Raw genomic sequence first — 21,709 nt, forward strand, 5'->3', positions numbered from 1 at the left:
TTGGATACTGAGCCACCTGTCCGGGGACAGGAAAACCAGTTCCTGAGTAGTGTCGATCACCGCCCCCAAGTGAGTAAGCCGGGTAGAGGGGGAAAGGTGACTTTTCCTCCAATTTATCAGGAACCCATGGTCCTGAAGGGTGGTAAAGGTTAACCTAGTGTCTCGTTGGGCCTGAACCTTTGAGGAGGAGAGGATGAGGATGTCATCCAAGTAACAGTGGAGACGGACAGGGAAGGATCTCAGGTGGGCGGCGAGGGCTGCCAAAACCTTGGTGAAAACCCTGGGGGCGGAGGACAGACCAAAGGGAAGTGCAACATACTGGAAATGCTGTTTATTGTAGGAAAAGCGCAGAAATTTGTAGTGGGAGGGTCGAATTGCAATGTGTAAGTATGCCTCGGAGAGGTCAATTGAGGTGAGCCAGTCCCCTCGCCGGGTTCCCAAGAGTATAGACTGCAAGGTGTGCATTTTAAATTTACGAGGTAGCGATTCAGTCTTTTTAAATCTAGGATAGCCCTCCAACCCCCGAGTGCTTGGGCACTACAAACAAATGGGAATAGAAGCCTCGTCCCCGCTCAGCTGCGGGAACGGGCTGGATAGCCTTTATGTCAAGGAGATGGTTAATGGCGGCGTCCATGAGGGCCCTCTTGGTAGGGTTCCTGGAAAGGGGGGAGGACATGAAAAATTCAGGAGGGGGGGACTGGAATTCAAGTGCAAGGCCAAAGCGAACCATGTCCCTGACCCATGCATCGGTAGTGGTGGCCTCCCATTGACTAGCGAAATGCTTGAGGCGGCCGCCTATGGGGGAGGGGGTTGAATTATCTTGAGCGATGGAAGGGCCTGTTCCCGGATCCCTGGAAGGGCCTTTTGTAGGGACCACCTCTTCTGGGCCTGTCGGATGGGTCCGACCGGTCCTGTGGAGGAGGGGTCTGTAGGAGGGGATTGGAAGTATCTAGGGGAAAGAGGCCTGGGAGGAGGGTGAAAGGAACCTCGACGAAAGGGGGAGGAGGGGCTCTGGGGTCAGACCTCCGAAAAAGCGAGGGAAGGTATTTACGTTTGTTGCGGGTCTCGGCCAGGAAGGGGTTGAGAACCGATCCAAACAGTTTCCCCCGAAATGGGAGCGGATGCCAGTTTCACTTTGTTTTTGATGTCCGTTTGCCAGTGGCGGAGCCAAAGCCAGCGGCGAGCAGTGACCTGAGAGGATATGGCTCTGGTGGAAAATTTCACGGCTTGAAAGGTAGTGTCGGCCAAGAACTCGGCCGCGGCCGTGAGCTTTGCAATGTCCTGCTGCGCCCTGAGGTTGGCTGCGGGGATGTGTTGTTTAAGCTGCCGGAGCCACTTAATTGAGGATCTGGTGAAGAAGGACGCAGCAGTAGACGCTCTAATAGCCCAGGCGTCGGATTGGTGAGCACGGCGCAGGGCTAGCTCAGCTCGCTTGTCCTCTGGTTTGAGTGCCTCTAAGGCATCGCTAGGGGTTGAGGGAGAAGCTAGACCCACGATAGGATCGTCAACAGATGGGGGATCGAGCAGAAGGGAGAATTCCGGGTCAAGGTTAAAGAAGCACTTGTCCTGACTGGAAGGGGGAGGAGGGGGCCCCGTGGAGGCTAGTTGTCTGGAGACCAGGTCGGAGAAGATAGGTGGGACCGGAATGACATGAGTCTCCACCACGGGCTAAGAGAAGATGGAGTCGTGAGGCACCCCCGAGGCTACAGGCTCAGATGGTGTGTGAGGGGTCAGGCCAGAGGTATTTTTTGCCTTGAAAAGAATCGACCTGAACAGGTGCAGTTTAAACAGCCCCACAAAGGCGGGCTGGTCCGGGGTGAGGCCTTCATCCTCTGACATTTCCCCTTCCATTGGGTCTGCTCCCGAGAGGGGTTCGCTGCAAATGATGGACCCCAAGTCAAGATCTTCCTCTTCCCCAAACTGGGTGGGACCCCCGAGCTCCTGTGCCTCCACCTCCTCTATCCCCAGAGAGAGAGGCAATTCCCTCTGGGATACTACCTGACCATTCGAAGCATCTGATCTGGAGAGTGATCTGACAGATGGTACGTGAGTTTCGGGGGCCGCAGGCCATGGGGCTGGACCGGCCATCTGCTGGAGCCCTTGCGCAATTCCCTGCCGGATGGCAAACTCCATCCATAGTCTCATGTTCTCAGGAATTTCAGCCATAGGAGGTTGGGGTGGCTCTTCCGGGCGCAGGCCAGCAGCAGTGGGAGTGAAAGTAGCTTCAGGAGCTTGCCTAGGCAGCGAGGCTGAGGATTGAGCAGGAGGGGGGGGAGGAGGATGGGTGGAGGTTGAGGGGGCGGAGGAAGAAGGAGCCAGAGGCACGGAGCTTGACTCTCTAGACCGCCTATCTATTTCCCTCTCAATTGCCCTGTGACGTCTGAGGGCATCCTTCTGGGAGGCTTTGGAAGTCTCCTGTGCCTGGTTGCGCAGGTAATGAGATTTTGACTTGGCCTTCAGAGAAGTGCCACGTGAAACTCTGTCATCTGCCATCTAGAAAAGCTGGAAAGAAAAAATTTATTTGAGTTAATATGAGACGGTTGGCTCGTCTGGATGGGGCCTACACCAAGGCCGGGTATCACCACGATTGTTTCACACACCCCTTTTGGTCAAATTTTTTTTGCAAACTATTAAAATAAGAAAGCTGGGACTAGCCCAAGTGTCCAATCAGCCAAAAGAACGCCTGTGCAGCTGCCCCCCAGACGAAGACCGGGGAATGTGAATGCTGCTACTTCGCCAGCTGAGGAGGCTGCGGAGCCAACGGACCCTGTAATGCTCGGAACCTTCGAATAAGGCCTTGAAGACACGAGCTAGAATATAGGCAGTCCTAGGGAACTGTCTAGTGATAACTCAGTCGCGCAGCCTACCAGACAAGGCCCAGAAAAAATGGCGGTCGGCCATGCGGCCGCGTCCAAAATGGCAGGCGACACCTGGGCACACCCAAAATGGCGGGCGCCACGCGGCGCCCAAAATGGTGGCCGCGAGCTATGCGAAAGGACTCTCAGCGGCAGTACTCTCCCTTAGAGAAGAGGCCTGAAGGCCACGAATAACAGGAGGAGCAGGGGAAGAATATCTCCCCTAGGCTATTGACGGCGTTCACGAAGGGGAAACAACGAGATGGAAGGCAGGAACGAAGCGGCGCTCAGCGTTGAAGCGAAGGAGCGGCAGACGATGGGGGGCGCCGGCACTTGAAGCGCTGGATGCTGCCCCTAGAAAACAGCGATTAAGTTGCTCCCCGTATGATTAGGAGGGAAGAAAAAGCTCCCTAGGGAGCCCAAGCCCCAAATCCACTGCGCAAATTGAAAATAAGGGTCCAACCTGATCGAAGATCTGCGAGAAAACCTGGATCGGCCAAGAGCTAGAGAAAAACAGCCTGACTGTCACGAGGCTGAGCAAAAAACTGGGGAACGCCAAGAGGACCACGTGATGGGGAGAGGCGTTCCTCAATTTCAAGCTCAGCCTGTGAGAGCCGAGACTGGAGCACCTCCCATCCTGGACGCTCGTAGCAGCTCTATGGAGAATATACAGTTTTCCATGTTTGATCTTATTGTTTTTTTCTTACAGGTGCTAAAGAAGATGTATTTCTTCTTGGAAAACATTGCACTTTTGGGAAATAATTGAACAAACTTTGGGGACCAATATTGTTTGGGATAATTCAACATGTCATCTCACTGACCAGATGTATTTTTATTGTTCTCCTACCATTCCATTTGTTTTCCTGCCATTCTTTGGCAACAGCAGCTTTACCAGGTGGCACACTGTTATGGCATTTTTTAAAATTATTTGTAGTTCATTTGAATTATTTCAGTACACATTTCTTCTCAACAGCTTCTCACATTAATTGCTAACCAACTATTTTCTGCTATGTGCTCATGCTGAGTACACACTTAATACCCAGAACAATCATTTGACAACCATCAAGGTCAACCAGCATTCTTACCTCCAATCTTCTCTAGAAAGGTTAGATAAAATGTTCATCTCCTCATCATCTTGCAAAAGTCGAAATGCTGCACTGAGGTGATGATTTTCTAACACAGACCGATCATTGTATAAAATGGCAGTATCTGACCTATAAAGCAAAAAAGTCCATTCTTATATGCTTTTATTCTTCTAGCTGTAGCTAAATACTGTATAGTATTGTGCAGTACCAAAATATTTATTTCTAGTATTTATTATTTTGTAAGAAATGGGTGAGGAAACCAAATTCCATTTTAATTCTTTCAGGCCAGAAGAGTTTCTCCCACTTCATATGCATTTAATAAATTATTTTAAGAAGCTTCTTAGGTGAAATATCTTCAAGGAAAAACATCCAGTTGCCTTTTGAAAAAAGCACCTTTGGTACAATCATGATCTGAGTGACTGAGAATTCCATAGAATTCCAAATTATTCTAAGATATTTCATGAAAAGCACAGTCCATTGATCAAACTTTTTTTTAGATTATTGCCCCTCTCCCTTAAAATGCTGTGGAATAAATCAAGTTGCCAGATTGTAGTAAAAAAAAAATTCCATAAAACCATTTTTATTCAGACATAAACTCCATTAACATTAAGGTTATATCTATTTCCATATGTGGCTAGAGGGCAGTAAATAATAACAGAAAAATTATTACTATGATTTTGTATTTTATATGTTTTTAACAGATGAAAAGGAATGCATCATTTTTCATTGCATGACATTAATCTTGCAATTACATTGTATGAAAGTTCATTGTGAAAAATCTATGCCAAGACCATTAAGTATATTTCACAACTGAAGTGGGTTTCAACATAATTTCCTTTTATCCAAGCTCAAAACTGTAACCATTTCAACAAGAGATATACTTGTTCCCCAACCTTCTTGGTAACTGGAAGAATGTGTAGGCTGCAGTGTGAATGCTAACTTACTCCATCAAAACCAGATGTTTACTGTTGTCACCTTTTTACTAACGTACTCCCAGAGACCCTCAAATATTATTCTCTAATACCCATCATATATCCATCAGCTCATCAGTTTCATGACATGCTGAAGCGTTACTGCACTTCATTAATACAGAGGAAGCTTGTAGGCTGATCCCTGACAATGAACCTTAATAATGGTATAACTCAAAAATATGTCTTTTTCTTTATATATATTTACTTAAATCACCTGAGCAGGACTAGATAATATTTGAGTTCCTCCCCTATGCATCCCCTAACTCACAATACCTGAACTGTGAGCTTTTTTGAACTTTATCTATAACTTTGTAGAAACCTGGTAGGTAACAATGCCTCTACCCTATTTATTAGCATTTTGTCTTTTGCCAATTTTATTTAAATTGAGCTACTGTATCCATCCTCAGTCTTCTAGATCTCTTTGATACCATTAACCAGCAATTGAAGTTGAAAATGTGCAGCACAGTTCTGTGTTGATTCATCTCCTTACTCTGAGTCTCATTCTGCACAGTATTGTTGGGGAGTGAGACATCCAACCCACCAGTGGTGGGATTCAAATAATTTATCAACTGTTCGCTGCCCTAATGACCAGCTGGGTAGTCATGTGACTGGGTGGGCATGGACAACTCGATGTCATTTACATTGAGAAGTGCCTCACCTCAACATGCTCAGCCCTGCCTCACCCTTCTCCTCCCAGCCACTCCTTGTCACACCTGGCCTTGCCTCGCACAGCCTCTCCTTGACTTACGACCACAATTGAGCCCAAAATTTATGTTGCTAATTGAGAAATTTATTAAGTGAATTTTGCCCTATTTCATAACTTTTCTTGCTCCATTTGTTAAGTGAATCACTGCAGTTGTTAAGTTAGTAACACGGCTGTTAAGTGAATCTGGCCTCCCCATTGACTTTGCTTGTTAGATGGTTGCAAAAGGGAATCACATGATCCTGGGAGACTACAACTATCATAAATGGGAGACTACAACTGCCATAAATGTCAACCATCTGAATTTTGATCACGTGAACATGGCGATGCTGCAATGGTCATAAGTGTGAAAAATGGTCATAAATCACTTTTTTCAGTGCCATTGTAACTTTGAATGGTCACTAAATGAACTGTTGCAAGTCAAGGATTACCTGTACAAAAATACAAAAAGCTTCTTTGCTTGCAAAAAACTGCCCTAAATACCAATCATTGGATTAAAAATGGGGGAATACACACTGAAGATCAATGACAGTCACATAGCCATCATGGAAACCTAAACCATTCTGTCTGAATACCTTCTTTTTCATCAGCAGTACCTGAAACCCAGAGTTACAAATCAAGCCAGAGCATCTTGAGGAATTAAAATAGTTAAAATATAACAATAACTTTCAGCAGCCAATTCTTGCTCATAAAGTGAAACCCTTTAGCAGAGAGATCATTTAAGCACTCCAGAAGGTGGGTAGGCATACTTGGGCTACAAAATGCTGAGTTAAAGAGACAAATTAACCAAGTATATAGGGGACCCAGGTTCAAGACTCAGCCCTCGCAAGCTTGTCAGGATCACAATAAAAAAGTAGCACATGCCACAGATATCTAAATAAACTTCAAGCCTGGTGCCATGTTACTAAGCCTTATTATCATGACAGAAAACTAAAATGAATTGGAGGATCTACACCTCTACCTCCTTTTTAAAAAAATCTTACTGTCAGCGAGCAATCATGTGTCTTGGCTACTCCTAAGCAATACAAGAGATTCTGTCCCAAAGATGCTTTTTCAAGAGGCAACTGAACTTTCTGGAAATCATGAAAGTCCAGTTACCTCTTGAAAAAAACACCTTTGGAACAACCATGACCCGGATGACTGAAGAATCCCATAGACAAGAGACTCCTGTGCTCAGTGAACTGACAATGCACCCTTTCCCACCAAGGAGAAGCAATCGTTAAATCCATTTGCACCACTTAAAGATACCAGCTGATCTCACTCACTTTACAAGATATCCTAAGGAAATCATCCAGATTTCAGGAAAGATCACATGCCTTCAGAAAGGCAGTAAAAAAAATCAGACAGAATGCCAACTTGCATCCTACCTTTAAAAGTACACCCCAAAGGGACAGTGCTAGGAACCAGTAAAGCAGTGTAAAAAGTTTAAAATAACTCTTCCCCTTTTAAGAAAGCCAAGCCCCTAAGTATCAGCAAAGAAAAAAATACCTCTGAAGAAGCCCAGGCTACAGAAAGTCTGGGCATACTGCCACTAACAATTAGCTGTTACAATGTAACAAGGCTTAAATGCAGAGTCAATTTCTGAAAACACTTAAGCAGGCAATAAAGATAAGAATTAGGCAAGAAACAACACACAGAGGCACACCAGAATGTCTTGTTCCTGCCTTTCTGGCAGGATTAACTCTGTAAGGTGGGAAAAACAAAAAGCTGTTTTTTCCAACAGCCAGTTCACTGAACTGCTCAGAAAGTTAGCTAATGGTTCTTCTGAACCAGTGCGAACTGGCTGAATCCCACCACTGCAACTCACAGACCTTCTTTGTAAGTGCATCAGGATTTGTCCTGTCTCTCCTCCTTTTTAGCACTACATAGATGAAATCACCTACACTAGGTGAAATCACCACAGGATGAGGCATCATTAGTATGCATATGATACCCAATTGTGTATCTCCATCCTGGATGAATTTAGGGATCTTGTAAATGTTCCCATTTGCTTCCTGGCCCAATAAAGACTGACATGGGCCAATCTTTAAAGCCATTCATGGCATGGGACTATGTTTTGTCTGAATTATAATCACATGTCTTAATCAGTCAAGCAGAGAGTGTATATTACAGACCCCATCAGTTAAAGAATTTTGCCTGACAGGATCCATGCAGAGAGTCTGATCTACTCTTGTCCCTGCCCTATGAAACATCTTGCCCCCCAAAATGAGATCAATTCCTACTTTTCTGGCCTTCCAGAAGAACATGAAGACCTGGCTCTCCCAATCTGTATGGGTATCAACAAGTGATATACATGAATTGGTGAAACCAACAGAAAGATTGGATGAAATGAACTATCTAAGCCAGCAAATGGAACATGAACAGGGAAAGAATATGGATCAGAAAAACATACTTAAAACTTAACAACAATTTTATGACCTGCCTGGAACTTTATTTTGATAGCCACAGTCAAAGTGTGAGAAGCAAAAGTGGAACTATACTAATGAAGTTTAGACTTAGAAATTTAATAGCAAATGTACCCAATATCTAAAACTATTAAATTGATTTTGCAAACTCCTCTTCAACATTTTTTCAGTTTTGCTTGATCATAGTTTATCTTTCAGCACTCACCGTGTTTGAATATGAAAGTTGTTTGTAGTTCCACTGTGCTCGTAGTCATGGATAGCAGCTGCAAAAATCATAGCAAAGATTTCCAGTTCTGTCAACCAGTGCTGAAAAAAAGATTTTGAGAAATTAGATAATATATTATATTGCAAATTTTAAATAGACTATTGTTTAGCAAGACCAATAATGTTGGAATCTGATATCTTTTTACTAAGATTATCATTGCTGTAGTTCCTGAATAATGATACAGAATTTTTAAAAATTATTAATCTCAATAGCTATGCTATTGTCTATAGACAATCTTGATATTTCTGAATTTTACAGAATTAGAATTACAGATTGAGTTGGAATGGATCTTGTAGGTCATCTAGTCCAACCCCCCCCCCCACACACACACACACAAACAGAAGACCATACACCATTTCTGACAGATAGCAGTCTAGTCTCTTCTTGAAAGCTTACAGTGATGAAGCTTCCACAACTTCTGAAGGTAAGCTGTTTCATTGGTTGATTGGTCCCACTGTCAGAAAATTTCTCCTTCTTTCCAGGTTGAATCTCTCCTTGTTCAATTTACATATATTATTCCTTGTCTGGCCTTCAGGTGTCTTGGAAAATAGCTTGACCTCCTTCCGCTCTGTGTCAGCCCCTCAGATATTGAAACACTGCTGTCATGTCTCTCCTGGACCGTTTCTTCACTAAACTAACCATGTCTAGTTCCTGTAATCGTTCTTCATATATTTTAGTCTCCAGTCTCCTAATCACCCTAGTTGCTCTTCTCTGCATTTTTTTTAGAATCTCAACATCTTTTTTATAGTGTGGTGATCAAAACTGGATGCAGTACTACAGGTGTGATCTTACTAAGGTTTTATAGAGTGGTATTAGTACCTCACTTGATCTTGATTGTATCCTTTTTAATCTTGGGGCATCCTACAGACTGTTAAAGAACTTCAAATTCTAACAAGATAGTAAAATAAACTCCGAATATTTTGTCCAGAGTTGTGGCCCGCCAGCAGCAAGCGAAGCTGGCCACAGACTTGGACAGGGAGGAGGTTGGGGAGGAACATGGGCCAGTCCTGGAATCTGGAGAAGTCTCTGATTAGTGCTCTGTGTTGGAGGCAGAGATCAGGCCAGGGCTGCCTGATAGTTATCAGCTGCCATCGGAGATCAGTGGGGCAGAAGAACAGTTGGAGCCTGTTCCCAATGTGCACATGCACAGAACTGCCAGGAGAAGGAAACAGTTAAGGAACAAAGGTCGACTCAGGAGTAAAGGCACAGATGGACAGTGAATGGCTCTTCCTATAAGGAATAAAGAGGAGTAAAAGGGGAGTCGTGGGAGTGGCCCAAGAAGTGACAAGGGGTGTCAGCTACTGGGCCTGCCCCATAGCCGCAGAAAATCCTGTCAGGAAATGCCCCAAGCAAAACCTAGGGGAGACACTGAATCGGGCACACACCAAAACCGAGTCACATCCAGTGGACATGGCCCCCAGACATCCCTCTAGCACTTGATTCTGGCGGCAGGAGTATTTCTGTCCAGTAGTCCACAGGGAACTTTATGGATGCAGCATTTGCAGCCAAATATGCAGTCCCTCATTATCCAGTGGATCCCCCTCTGCTTGTGGAGACCATTGATGGCCGGGTGCTTCTTTCTGAGCCTATTAAGGCCACCATGCAACCCTTGCACCTTGCCATCAGCTCTCATGAAGAAGCTATCCAATTTTATATTACCTCTGGTCTACATTTCCCTGCTGTCTTGGGATTGGCTTGGCTCCGTACACCCGATCTGCAAATCTACTGGTCCCAGAACCTCATCACTTTCCCGAGCTTGCAATGCGTGGATCACACCAATCAAGTCTGTGCAGGCCAGTTGCTGAGTCCACCCGGGGTGTCCTTGCCTTCCAACCTAGTGAACTTTACAGATGTCTTCAGAAAGCAGAAGGCAGACCAATTGCCCCTGCACCGGCCATACAACTGCCCCATTGATTTGCTTCTGGATGCGATGCTCCCAGTGGGGTGTTTGTACTCGATGTCAGAACCTGAGTTGGCCATGTTGTGAGATTTCCTGGACAAAAATCTGGCACAGGGTTTATCCAGCCCTCATCATCGCCAATGTCTGCCCCAGTATTGTTCATGAAGAAGACCGGAGACTTGAGGCTTTTTTGTGACTACTGCAAGTAGTACAGCAATCAGTATCCTCTGCCCCTTATATCTGAACTGTTGGAACAGCTCCAAAAAGCTCTGAGAAGCTACCATCTTCACCAAATTGGACCTGAGTTCAGATCCAGCCCAGGGATGAATGGAAGACAGAGTTCCACAGCAGGTACGAACATTTCGAGTATACTGTCATTCTGTTTGGGTTAACCAATTCCCCTGCCGTCTTCCAACATTTTATGAATGACATCTTCCAAGACCTCTTGGAAAATATCTGGTTGATATTTTGATCTATTTTTCCTCCCAGGAGAGCCACCAACAGCACCAGCGCCTAGTCCTGCAATGTCTCCAGGAGAACTGCTTGTATACAAAAGTGGAAAAATGCCAGTTTTTTCAGTCCATCACATCACATCTCTCCTGAGGGAATTGCAATGGAGCCAAGCAAGGTTGAGCCTCTGTGCAGTTGGCAACCTCCTCAGCAAGTGAAGGATGTCCAGCAACTCCTCAGGTTCACCAACTATTATCAGCGTCAGCTTTGGAAACCATATTAGCACCAGAAGATTCCATGCTGTGATATTCCTGTGCCTGTCTCGGAGTTTTGTGAGTTGGAGTTTGTTTCCTGGAATTCTGACATTAACCTGAATCTCAAAATTGTCAAACAGCAGCCCAAGAGAGGGCTGTCTGGGATGCTGAGCCCCAGTACCGATCTGCTCATTGGGCAGTGCAAAGACTCAGTGAAGATGGAGGAAAAAGAGGAGATTGCAAGAGACTGCCAACGAATCCAATCCTATCACCAGAACCAGTAGCCACCACATCAGATTTTCCTCCAGGCAAGCCTCCCATCCAGGGTGCGATTCAACCAGTTCTGACTGGTTCTATAGAACCTCTTGTTAACTTTCTAAACAGTTTGGAGAATTGGTAGTTAGAAGAAATCTCCTTTTGTTTTTTTTCCACCTTTATTACATTCTTGGCAGTATACCTAGACTTATGTCTCCGAAGCAGGGTTGTTTTTTTTTTACTTTCTTAAAGGGGAAGGATTGTTTTACATTTTTTACACTGCCATTGGATATACTTCCAGCCACATGTAACAATCAGCACTTTGAAGAAATAATTGAATAACCAGGAAGGAGCTTTTAATGACAAGGAACCAAGATGAGTGACATTGAGCAAGGCTTCTTGGCTAGCTAGAAAGTTTGACATTCAAACATGAGTTTACAAACCCTTTCTTAGTTTTAGTCTAAAACTGGTTTTTGGTGAAGTTTAATTCTGACCTTGGTGATGTTTAATCCCGTGTTTATTGAAGGGATAATTTTCCCTATTCAGCTTTGTTTGGAAGGAAAAAGGTTAATCTCTGTTCCCGAAAAGAAACTTGGTTGAGAAATCTGGCTAGTTCCTGTGTCTATTTGTTCTGGTAATTGGTTTAACAAGCAACATCTACTGTTGCGATTTAATAATTTGTATTGTGTTTGAATTTTTTCCTGCCTCAGGGTTTCTTTTTCTATCTGGGGAGGGGGTCTTCCTTCATTGCTTTAGTGGTATCTGGCACTGTACTTTTGGGGTATACTTCCAAGAGGCAGGATGCAAGCTTGGCACTGACTTTTTTTTTACTGCCTTCGTGGAGGGCATGTGACCTTTCCTTAAATCTGGATGATTTTCTTAGGATATCTTGTGAGGTGAGTGAGACCAGCTGGTATCTTTAAGTGGTGCAAATGGATCTAAGGATTGCTTTTCCTGGGTGTGCTTTTTCTGGAACGCTTAAATGACCTCTCTGCTAAAGGGTTTCACTTTATGATCAAGGGTTGGCTGCTTGATAGTTATCACTGCATTTTAACTATTTTCATTCCTCAAGGTGCTCTGACACCCTGCCTGATTTGTAACTCCAGCTTGCAGGTATTTTTAATCTAATAATTGGTATTTAGGGCAGCTTTTTGCAAGCAAATAAGTTTTTTGTATTTTTGTTCAGGTAATTACAACAGTTCATTTAGTGACCATTCAAAGTTACAGTGGCACTGAAAAAAGTGACTTATGACCATTCTTCACACTTACAACCATTGGAGCATTGAATTCCAAATATTTGGAAACTTGTATATATTGAGAATATTTGAAAATATTCCTATTCTTTTGGTCTTTTCCATCTTTACTTTTAAAAATGTTATTTAATATTAATTACTAAACGTTCTTTGCATAGTTAAAATTATTTAACATTAAATTATTTAATGTTCTTTGTATAGTTAAAAAGAGTACTTTAGGATTAATTGTTCATGATTAAAACTTTCAAAAGCTGATGAAGCAAGTGTTTGATAATTACAATGTTTTATAAAAGCTATACTTAAATTCTAAATACAGAATAAAAAATAGAATAAAAAAGAACTTCTTTGAAAGAAGTTCAAAGATATGCTTTCAGTGGATTTCCTCTTTTGAATACATTTCACAGAATCTATGCATCTCCTCTTTTGAATATATTTAGCATATATCTATGTAGTCAAATAATTTTCATAGATCTGAACAAGGAGGAAATAATCTACAAAGAACAACAGATCAGAAATGTATGATACTCTGATCTGAAAGCATTATGCCGATATCATTGCAGCTGAAAAATCCATTGTATAAAGCAGGGTTCTACACCTAATAATAGTCAAAGCTCCAACACTCTTTTTCTAATGACTGTGTATACAGATTTAAGTAATTACAGACATTTTTACTTTCTCCACATTACAGTATACAACTTTTATAAAGTCAAAACCCTTCTCATACAGATGGAATATAAAGAATAAGTTATAATAACAAGCTTTCTTTCTCCTGATGCATGTGTGAAATTATATCTGTATAATTGCATGTACACAGAGATCCCTCCCTCCTAGTCTGGCAGAAACAATAGTATTCTCTGCTATTCATGCTTTAACTTGATAAATAAATATCAACTTAATATTTGAAAGATGTACCTTGGTTCTCACCATCTCTTTTTTTAAATTTGCATTTCCAATTCTCTACCAGAAGACAATGACAGAATCAAAAACTGCCTTCCTGTTAGGATGTTACTCATTAAAATAACTGAGTTCTTGCTTCCAATAAAGAGGTAACTACCAATCAGGAAGTAAGCAGCTGCACACCTATGGTTGTTTTACAGAGCAAGATCATGTAGTTGTTTACAATCAGCTTTAAAGCAAATGTTTTGCTTCAATCAAAATGTACTGACAGAAATTGGCTCCAACATAACATTCATGGTTGGGGTCTTCATTGCCCAGTTTAAAGTAATACTCTCTATTCAAGAACCCTGCATTCAACATCTTTTACATTTCTCACAGTTAATTATGAAAAATATGTTGAATAAACAGCTATATATTATTTGGTTGGTGTAGTAAAAACTATAAAGGGTTATAATATCTTAGAATACAAAAATATGTATATTCTGTACATTTTTATGGATTCCCTGATTTCTGCTAATATACCTTATTAAGTGAACTATAATTCATGGAAAAATCTGCTACATTTGTGAGTTTCTAAAGTATTATCAGATTTTTTGCTTCTATAGTACTAAGGTACTAAAAGTATATAAAACTTTTTTACCTTGTCACAATTATACTGAGTGTCCTTCTTACATGTGTATTGTTCAAATTTGTGAGACCATAAACTCGTTTTATCACATTCTTGAATCAAAGCAGTCATTTTTCATCCTATTTTTTGATATTCTATTCTGATGGGTGCGGGGAGGGGCTGGAACATCCCAACTGTATCATGCCCCTGACAGAGTCTGAATCCGAGGAGAAAGATGAACAGCTGACAGGGAGTGGGAGTATGGCTCCGTTGTGGAGGAGGCTGGGGAAAGGCAAAGTCTGGCTGGGCAGAGCAGGGAAGAGATAGAACAAGACAGAGGGAGTTCAGAGGAAGACCCAGGCCCACCCCCTCTTCATCCTAGGGCATGCAGGGTGGAACAGAGAAGAGAACAAAGTGGGTTGTGTGGCTTATGGGGGAGGAAAGGGCCCTGATTCCATTCATTAGCCACACCTGGGAATGAAAGTTTAAAAGAACTGAATGCTGATGGCAGCAGCTTCTGGGAGCAAACATAACTTTATCTTGTGTTGTCTTTGCTTATCTGTGTTTCTGGCATCTTCCCAACCATGTGAGTTTTGCCGTGCCTGCATGTCTGGAATTTTTGCTCCTGCCCTGCCAAACTAATTACCCCAGTTTGGCTTGATTGGATTTATAGTTACAGTTTTTGTTGACCATGTTTTGGATTTGATTCTCTGAAGTCAAAGGCTGTTCCTGGGAGCATTTTTCTCCAGTCAGAAGGTAATCTGGTCATTGGGGGCAAAGATGGAGCTAATAAAGGGACTCTTATTTATTATCTGACTATGTTGCCTTTGGGCTACACCCCAGGTCATCGCAAACTGTCAGGCCTTCAATATAGGCTGTACCAGGAAGCAGACAACTAGCAGTCCACAACAGGAATGATATGTTTGTTGAATATAATAATAGAATTTTAAAAACCTAATATAATTTTTTTTCTTCTATTTCCTATACCAAGGGAAGTCAAGGCAAGGCAACTTGAATTTCTTTCTCTCTCTGTCCTCTCTTTGAGGGCTGTTAATGTTAATGTAACCATCCTTGCATTCCTTATTCAAGGCTATCACTGAACTTGTCTAAGCTAACTTAACTAATAGTGATTTAATTCTTGCTTTTATTACTGGAATTGGAGATAGTGAGGAAATTATGGTAGTCAGAGAAAGAGCATATGTACAGAAGTGGGTGTTATCATGCTACTGGGCTCCACTCAATGATTCACCTAGGTCAAAATATTGATATTCGGGTATTATTCTAGATGGATGATCATAAACAATCTCATGCTTTGCAAGCTCTCCAAGTTTGCAAGCAAAGTCTGCTTCAACCTGGCTTGGAATGGGGGAGGGGAGAAGCTACCTTTCCTCTCCTAAGCAAGTGCTGTGTCTCCAAGGGGATCCCTCTCCTTTGCATCTTTTCCAAGACTACTGGGCTTCAATTTGTTTTGCTGGAAGGATTAGAATGATCTCTTCTCCCCCACCTTCCTTCCCACTTTCTTAGAAGCAGAAAGTCACAGTCTAATCTGGAAGGAAAATGGTTCACTGTGCTGAACCATTGAAAAGTGCAGGTGGTGGTCGTTCACCCTCTTTTTGTTTCTCCGGGGCTTTGATTGGGGGTTTCTTCTGGAGCAGAGGCAAAGAGCCTTTTCCACTGAAAATTTCTCTGTGTCTTCTAATTTTCTTCCAGAGCAGAACAAAAAAGCCTTTTGCTGTGAAGCTTTTCCATGTCTTTATTCTGATTTTCCCCTGGAGCAAAAGAAAGCCCTTTCTAGTAAAATCTTCCCTGTGTGTTATTCTGATTTTCCTCTGGACTGGAGCAAAATCATCTGGTTTCAGGCCTTAAGTAACAATCCCACACTTATGTTACTCCACATGTGACTCACCCAGTATTTAATTTACCACTTCTGTCTGTGCCTCTTTCCCAAACTATACACTTGTCTCAGTCACAGTCTCTCTCTCTCTCTCTCTCACTCACTCACACACACACACACACACACACACACACACACACACAGGTCCATGGAAAAATTGTCTTCCATGAAACCAGTCCCTGTTGCCAAAAAGGTTGGGATCTCTTAATCAGACCATGCAGGGTCCCTACAAGAGAGCCCTTTTAAGGGTTATGTATTAATAGAAAAGCAACTAACTTAGCTCTGTTCCTAAATGCTAAAGGTGTTGCACATAAAAAACAGAGGAGTTCTGATCAACTATAGACATAGTCATCATTTTGACAGTTTTGCTGTAGTGTTATCTGTGGATGTCCCCATTAAATACAAGCATGAGATAAACTGTGCCTGGTTTGTTTTCAGTCCTTTAAGTGGCCACAAACTACTAGCAAAAGTGGCATTTGATCTTAAGGCAAGAAGGCATCAAGACATGTTTCCCCTTTTGCATTTGAGCATCCAAGAAGGAACAGGAAAGGAGAAAGGGAAAGAGGAAAGAAAAAGAAAAAGAAGGAAAGAGTGGAAGAGAACAAGGAAAGAAAAAAGGAAAGAGCGGAAGGAAGAAGAAAGAAAGGGGAGGGAAGAGGGAAGGAGAAAGAAGAAAAGGGAAAAGGAAGGAAGGAAGGATGAGTTCTCCCCAGCCCCGCCCAGCCCACCACAGGCATCTCTGACATGAGTGACATTGAACTGGCCCTGCCCCACCGGTCCCCCAAGGTCCACCACAACCCTGATGCGGCCCTCAATGAAATTGAATTTGATACCCCTGATCTAGAGCCTTGCTAGATTAAAGAAGCATAGAAACCCTAATAAAAGAAAGTAAATGAGTCCCTATAGATTTTATTCTTCTGGTTGTTACCAACTATAGGAGCAGTGCTCATCTCTGTTTCAAGACTTTTGAGCCAATGCTGTCTGAAGACATTTCTATGGTCAGGTGGTCAGCATGATGTCAAAGAGAGATGTTACTTTCCCACCAAATTGGTAACTATTTAAGGTTACTTCAATTTTAGGTAAAACTCAATTTCATTGAGGGCCACATCAGGATCATGTGACCTTGGAGGGCCGGGGGTGGGGGTGGGGCCTCTCTGGGGTGGGCATGGCCATGGTGTGCATTTGACATAGGCTCAAGATGCATTTTTCCCCTCTGCATTCAAAATAGCTATTCCAGACAAAGGGAGATTTATTTTCTGGCACAAATAGTCTCAATTCCATAATGTAGAGATTAAAGACATGTGGAGTCCCCAGCTGCTATGGGTCTTGACTGTTTTGTATAGGAGCAGAGCATAAAAGAACTGACACTTTCTACAGATGTCTCTAAAAACTGTCTGTCTGTCAATCTTTGTTATTACCTCCGACACAACCTTACAGGAGGAATTAATATTAGCGATAATTATAAAATTGATATACCACACAATTCCCAATGACCCAGGGTGGCTTACAACAATAAAAAAATTACAATTAAATAACCACAGGTAAAAGATTAAGATAAAAGATGACAAACTCTGTGGTACGAGGGGGATCAGATTTTTTGGCTCTTCTGAACAACAGCCATCCAGATCTTGGAGGGTACCTAGTTCTAGCTGCTAAAGAGAAGTTGCAGAAGGTGCTGCCAACCCAAACAGGGCATGGAAATTGATGTATCTTCTAATGAACTTCTATTTAGAAAATGATTTTTAAAATGATATAGACACCTTGCTGTATTGAGGCCTAGTCAGTTTTGACACAACTATATTTATGTCATTATGCTGCTGCCAAATGATTTAGACCAGTGGTCACCAACCAGTAGGCTGTGGACCACTGGTGGTCTGCGAGAAAATTTTGGTGGTCCACAGAGAAATTGGCACCCCCCCAAAGCAATTAATCCATACTGCATGAGAACACAAGGCTGCACCGCCCACATGGCCCGTGGAAACACATGGCTTGCATCACTTACATTGCAAACAACATGAGGTAGTGAGGGGAGGAGGGAAAGGGCAGAGAGGGGGAACTTGCTCCATGCGCCCCATGTGCCTTGCCTGGCGACCGGGCTGCTTCTTTCCACTTCTTTCTTCTTCTGTTTTTGGCTGCACACAAGGAAAGCAGCAAAAGTCTTTCTTTCTCTCCCCCAAACTCTACCAGAAATGAGTCTTTGGGACCCTGCAAGGTATCCTGCTCCAAGAAGCTGCACCAGCATGACAAGTCTCACAAAGACTCACTTCTGGAGGAGTTTGGGGGAGAGAAAGAAAGACTTCTGCTGCTTCTACTGCTTTCCTTGCATGAAGCCAAAAGTGTGTGTGTGTATCTCTCTCTCTCAATTTCTTCCCCTGAGAATGGAGCTTGAGACGGTGTCCTGCGATTCCAAATAAAGAATGATCAATTGGTAGGAAAATGGGATGGGGAATTTTCCTGCAGACTTTTTTGGGGATTTTCCCAGGGTCTGCGGGATTTAAAATTACGAGTTTGGTGGTCCCTGAGGTCGAAAAGGTTGGCAATCCCTGATTTAGACACCATCTTGGAGGAGAAAAAACAACAAATGTTAAATGAATCAAATGGGAAAAATTAGATCAGCTTCAGGAGGCAAAGTCTCAAGGTTTAAATACAATACTTATTAGTTCAAAGCTTAGCATATGGTTCTCCTCTGGATTTAGAAGCTATGCAGAGTTAAGCCTGGTTAATATTGGGGTGGAAATATTGGGGGGGCAGGGATAACCCAATCTTAGAGAGTACCTAGTTCTGGATAGAAAAGGGGAAGAAGGTACTACCTCCTGCAGCACTCTGCCAGCTGAAAATGGGTCCGGATCTGGCCCACAGGCTTTGTAGATCTGGCCCATGGGGCTGGCCAGAAAATATCAAATGACAAGCAGACAATACCTCTGCCAGTAAAAACAGGCCATGTGGGGGCCTCGCAGGGCCCCTGCAGGCCTGTTTTTAGCCTCCACAGCCTCCTGAAGTACTCTGCCAGCTGAAAATGGGCACAGAGGGCCTTGGAGGCCGAAAATGGGCCTCACAAGGCCCCTCATGAGCCATTTTCAGTGAGCAAAGTGCTGCAAGGGGCTGTGGAAACTGAAATTGCACCTATGCACCTCCATGGTCCATTTTCACTGGCAGAGGTATCACAGGCTGGTCCTTTAATATTTCCAGGTTGGCCCCATGGGAATCTAAGCAGCCCACAGGCTGGATCCAGCCCACAGGTCTTGAGTTTGACACCCTGATCTACTTGCATCAGTATGCTTTTGAGATACTAGGGCAACAGGAACTGGGATGAGGATGGGAATTTACCCTGTCGTGTGGAGCTTAGGTCTCGAAACTGGGCTCTGGCTTTCCAGCCAACAAGTCTAGCCCCTTAAGCACTGAGCAATGTTACACCCCACCCCCCAAAAAAATCCAATCCCACTAAACATAAATATTCAGTGGGAAATACCTACCTTGCTTGGTATAGTTGAATCATTGTGTACATTTTGTGTACACAAATGGATCTATTTATACTGAGTTTTCAGAAAGTAACTACTAGCTTGTTGGTTTATTGTAACTCTGATTCTTTCTTTTTAATTGCTGTTATCCTGTCAGAGTGTACACAGTGTGACTATGTGAGACAACCCAGGAGCAAATACAGCAAACAGAGGTTTGTATTTAAATATAGTGGTTTTATCCCTACAAAAGCCACCCCAGTGGCAAACCCCAGTTTGAGACATACAAGCAGGGGTGGGCTTCAAAAAATTTAGCAAAGGGCTCACTGCCCAGATGCTAGGTGGGCATGACCATGGTGGGTGTGGCATAGTCAGCCTCCTGTGCCAGGATGGGGGGGTTGCCCTCCCCAGGCTCTAGAGGCTTTCCTTGAGCCTCTGGGAGAGCAAAAATGGCTCTAGAGGCTCTCTGGAAGCCAGAAATGGCCCATTTCCAGCCTTCCCGAACTTCTGGGAGGCCTGTTTTTTGCCCTCCCTGAGCCTCCGCATGTGCCCTGCACTTACCTTCATCCAAAATGGGCCACATGCAGATTGCTGGGAGAGGTGGCATGGGCAGTACAGGGCAGCCAGGAGTGGCATTTGGGAGTCCTCCAAACTGCACAGAATCTTAGTTCGGGGCTCTCCCAAACCTCTGCGAACCCCCAGCAGTCCACCCCTGCATACAAGTAGTTTGAGACAAGTCTTGAACTAACAGCAATCAGTAATTTACATCATGGAAGCGCACATGGAGAGAGAGATATGCCCCAACAGGACCTCTCTTACGGTACAGCCTCTTAAAGTGGTAACAGTTTCAAAAATCTCATTCCAGCATCCAACATCATTGTAGCATCATTGCAGTATTACAGTAGCTGGTCAGCTATTAAATCATCATTACCCTGACATATCCTAAATTTTTATATCTTTTTATATTAATACATGCATAGGATATAAAAGTTAAAGCTGCCTCTCCCATAGTTTGTTATAGGAATTTCCTTTATTATTTTAAAATAATCAGCCCTTTGGCCAAAGTTCCTGTTGGTTGAATAGTAACAAGTAGCATGTGCTTTGTTCTGAGATGCCATTGTTTCCTAAAGTCAAAGCATTTTAAATTTTGTTCACTGAAACATAAATTGTTTTATCCCAAACATATCTTCTACTATATTCGTAATGTATTCTACATCAAACTGTTGCAAAAATGAGACATTATCTTCATAAGTATTATCAGCATTAGTTTATGGGAAAGTCGCATTGATAATTATTAACATAGAAAGAGGTATAAATTGCAAACTCTTAGACAGTAGGACTCTTTATGGTCTGAGTTGCAATACAGGTTCAGACTTATATACTTAAATCTTTGTTGTATTAGTGACTGTAGTTTTAACAGATTTGTGATACAATTACTGTACATTACAGTATATATTCTGTAAGAAACACTGGAGTGACATTAATATATTGGACTTGACCATCTATCCTAACAATAAAAGAGTTTAATTAATAAAGTTATCTTCATTTATCTGAACATTTAATAAGTCTATAACTCAAAAATCCTAAGTTTAACAATATTGTTAGAAAAGGTCTACAGACATCTTACTCATAGCATATGTCAAAACATCAAATTATAATCCAAAAAGCCTTAATTAATAAAACCTTGCCCTCACTAAGTCAACAACTTAATGCCATACATTCAATCAATTAAAAAAATTGGAAAAAGACCTACTTTAGCAAACCCAAAATTTTAATTGTGCCATAAATACCTTCAAACCTATTTTATTGCCATGATCAATTGCATAACTATTTTCATATTGGTCTCTTAATTAATTAGTATTTTGTCTACTTACTGCTACACCTGTCTTAAAAAGAAGGTAATGAACAGTCTGTGTGACATCTGCTGCATGCATTAGATTGTGGTATGGATTTTTATACTTGCTATAGCCAACTTCCAGAGCTTCCACAAAGGAGACAAGAGCAGAAATTGGAATCTATATATATATACATAAAAAGGAGGGTAGATTGTGAACACATTTAGCACAATAATAGATTGATTTAATCTTACCAAACTTTTCATCAACAGTGTTTCATTGTGTTTGAAAAATCTGATATTCTTTAAGCAAATGCCAGCACTCAATCTTATCTTCTTAGAGTTACATAATGTGTTCTAGATATCCCTAATAAATTATATCATTAATAAATACAAAATATAAGCAACATATCAGCACTTTCTTTCAGAATTAAGATGTTTAATCTATAGATAATAGGTGGTTGACGGAGTAAAAAAAATCATCCTTGTCATATCCATCTCTTCTGGTTTAGGTATAGTTTTTAAAATCTTAATCTGTGTAGTTTTAATGTTTTAATTATTTTTCTATTTGTTTTATATCCTGTAATCTGCTCAGAGCTACCTTATAGGAAAGATGGTCAGCATAA

The 21,709-nt window shown here is 42.3% G+C and overlaps 1 protein-coding gene across 3 annotated transcripts in view; it reads right to left on the minus strand.

Moving 5' to 3' along the window:
• Positions 1 to 21,709, minus strand: part of PDE1C (phosphodiesterase 1C) — a 335,246-nt gene that overhangs the window by 68,606 nt on the left and 244,931 nt on the right. For 2 of the 3 annotated variants that reach the window (XM_087917919.1, XM_087917921.1), the window contains exons 8-10: positions 21,124 to 21,264; positions 8,225 to 8,325; positions 3,941 to 4,069 (exon numbers count right to left, since the gene is read on the minus strand). In XM_087917919.1, the coding sequence (XP_087774045.1) occupies positions 3,941 to 4,069; positions 8,225 to 8,325; positions 21,124 to 21,264 (371 nt within the window). The remainder of the gene's footprint in view (positions 1 to 3,940; positions 4,070 to 8,224; positions 8,326 to 21,123; positions 21,265 to 21,709) is intronic. The other variant, XM_087917920.1, reaches the window with a different exon arrangement.

The sequence above is a fragment of the Pseudonaja textilis genome, chromosome Z (genome assembly GCF_049901715.1).
Source record: "Pseudonaja textilis isolate UNSWEBS1 chromosome Z, rPseTex1.2, whole genome shotgun sequence".
NCBI classification, from domain to species: domain Eukaryota; kingdom Metazoa; phylum Chordata; class Lepidosauria; order Squamata; family Elapidae; genus Pseudonaja; species Pseudonaja textilis.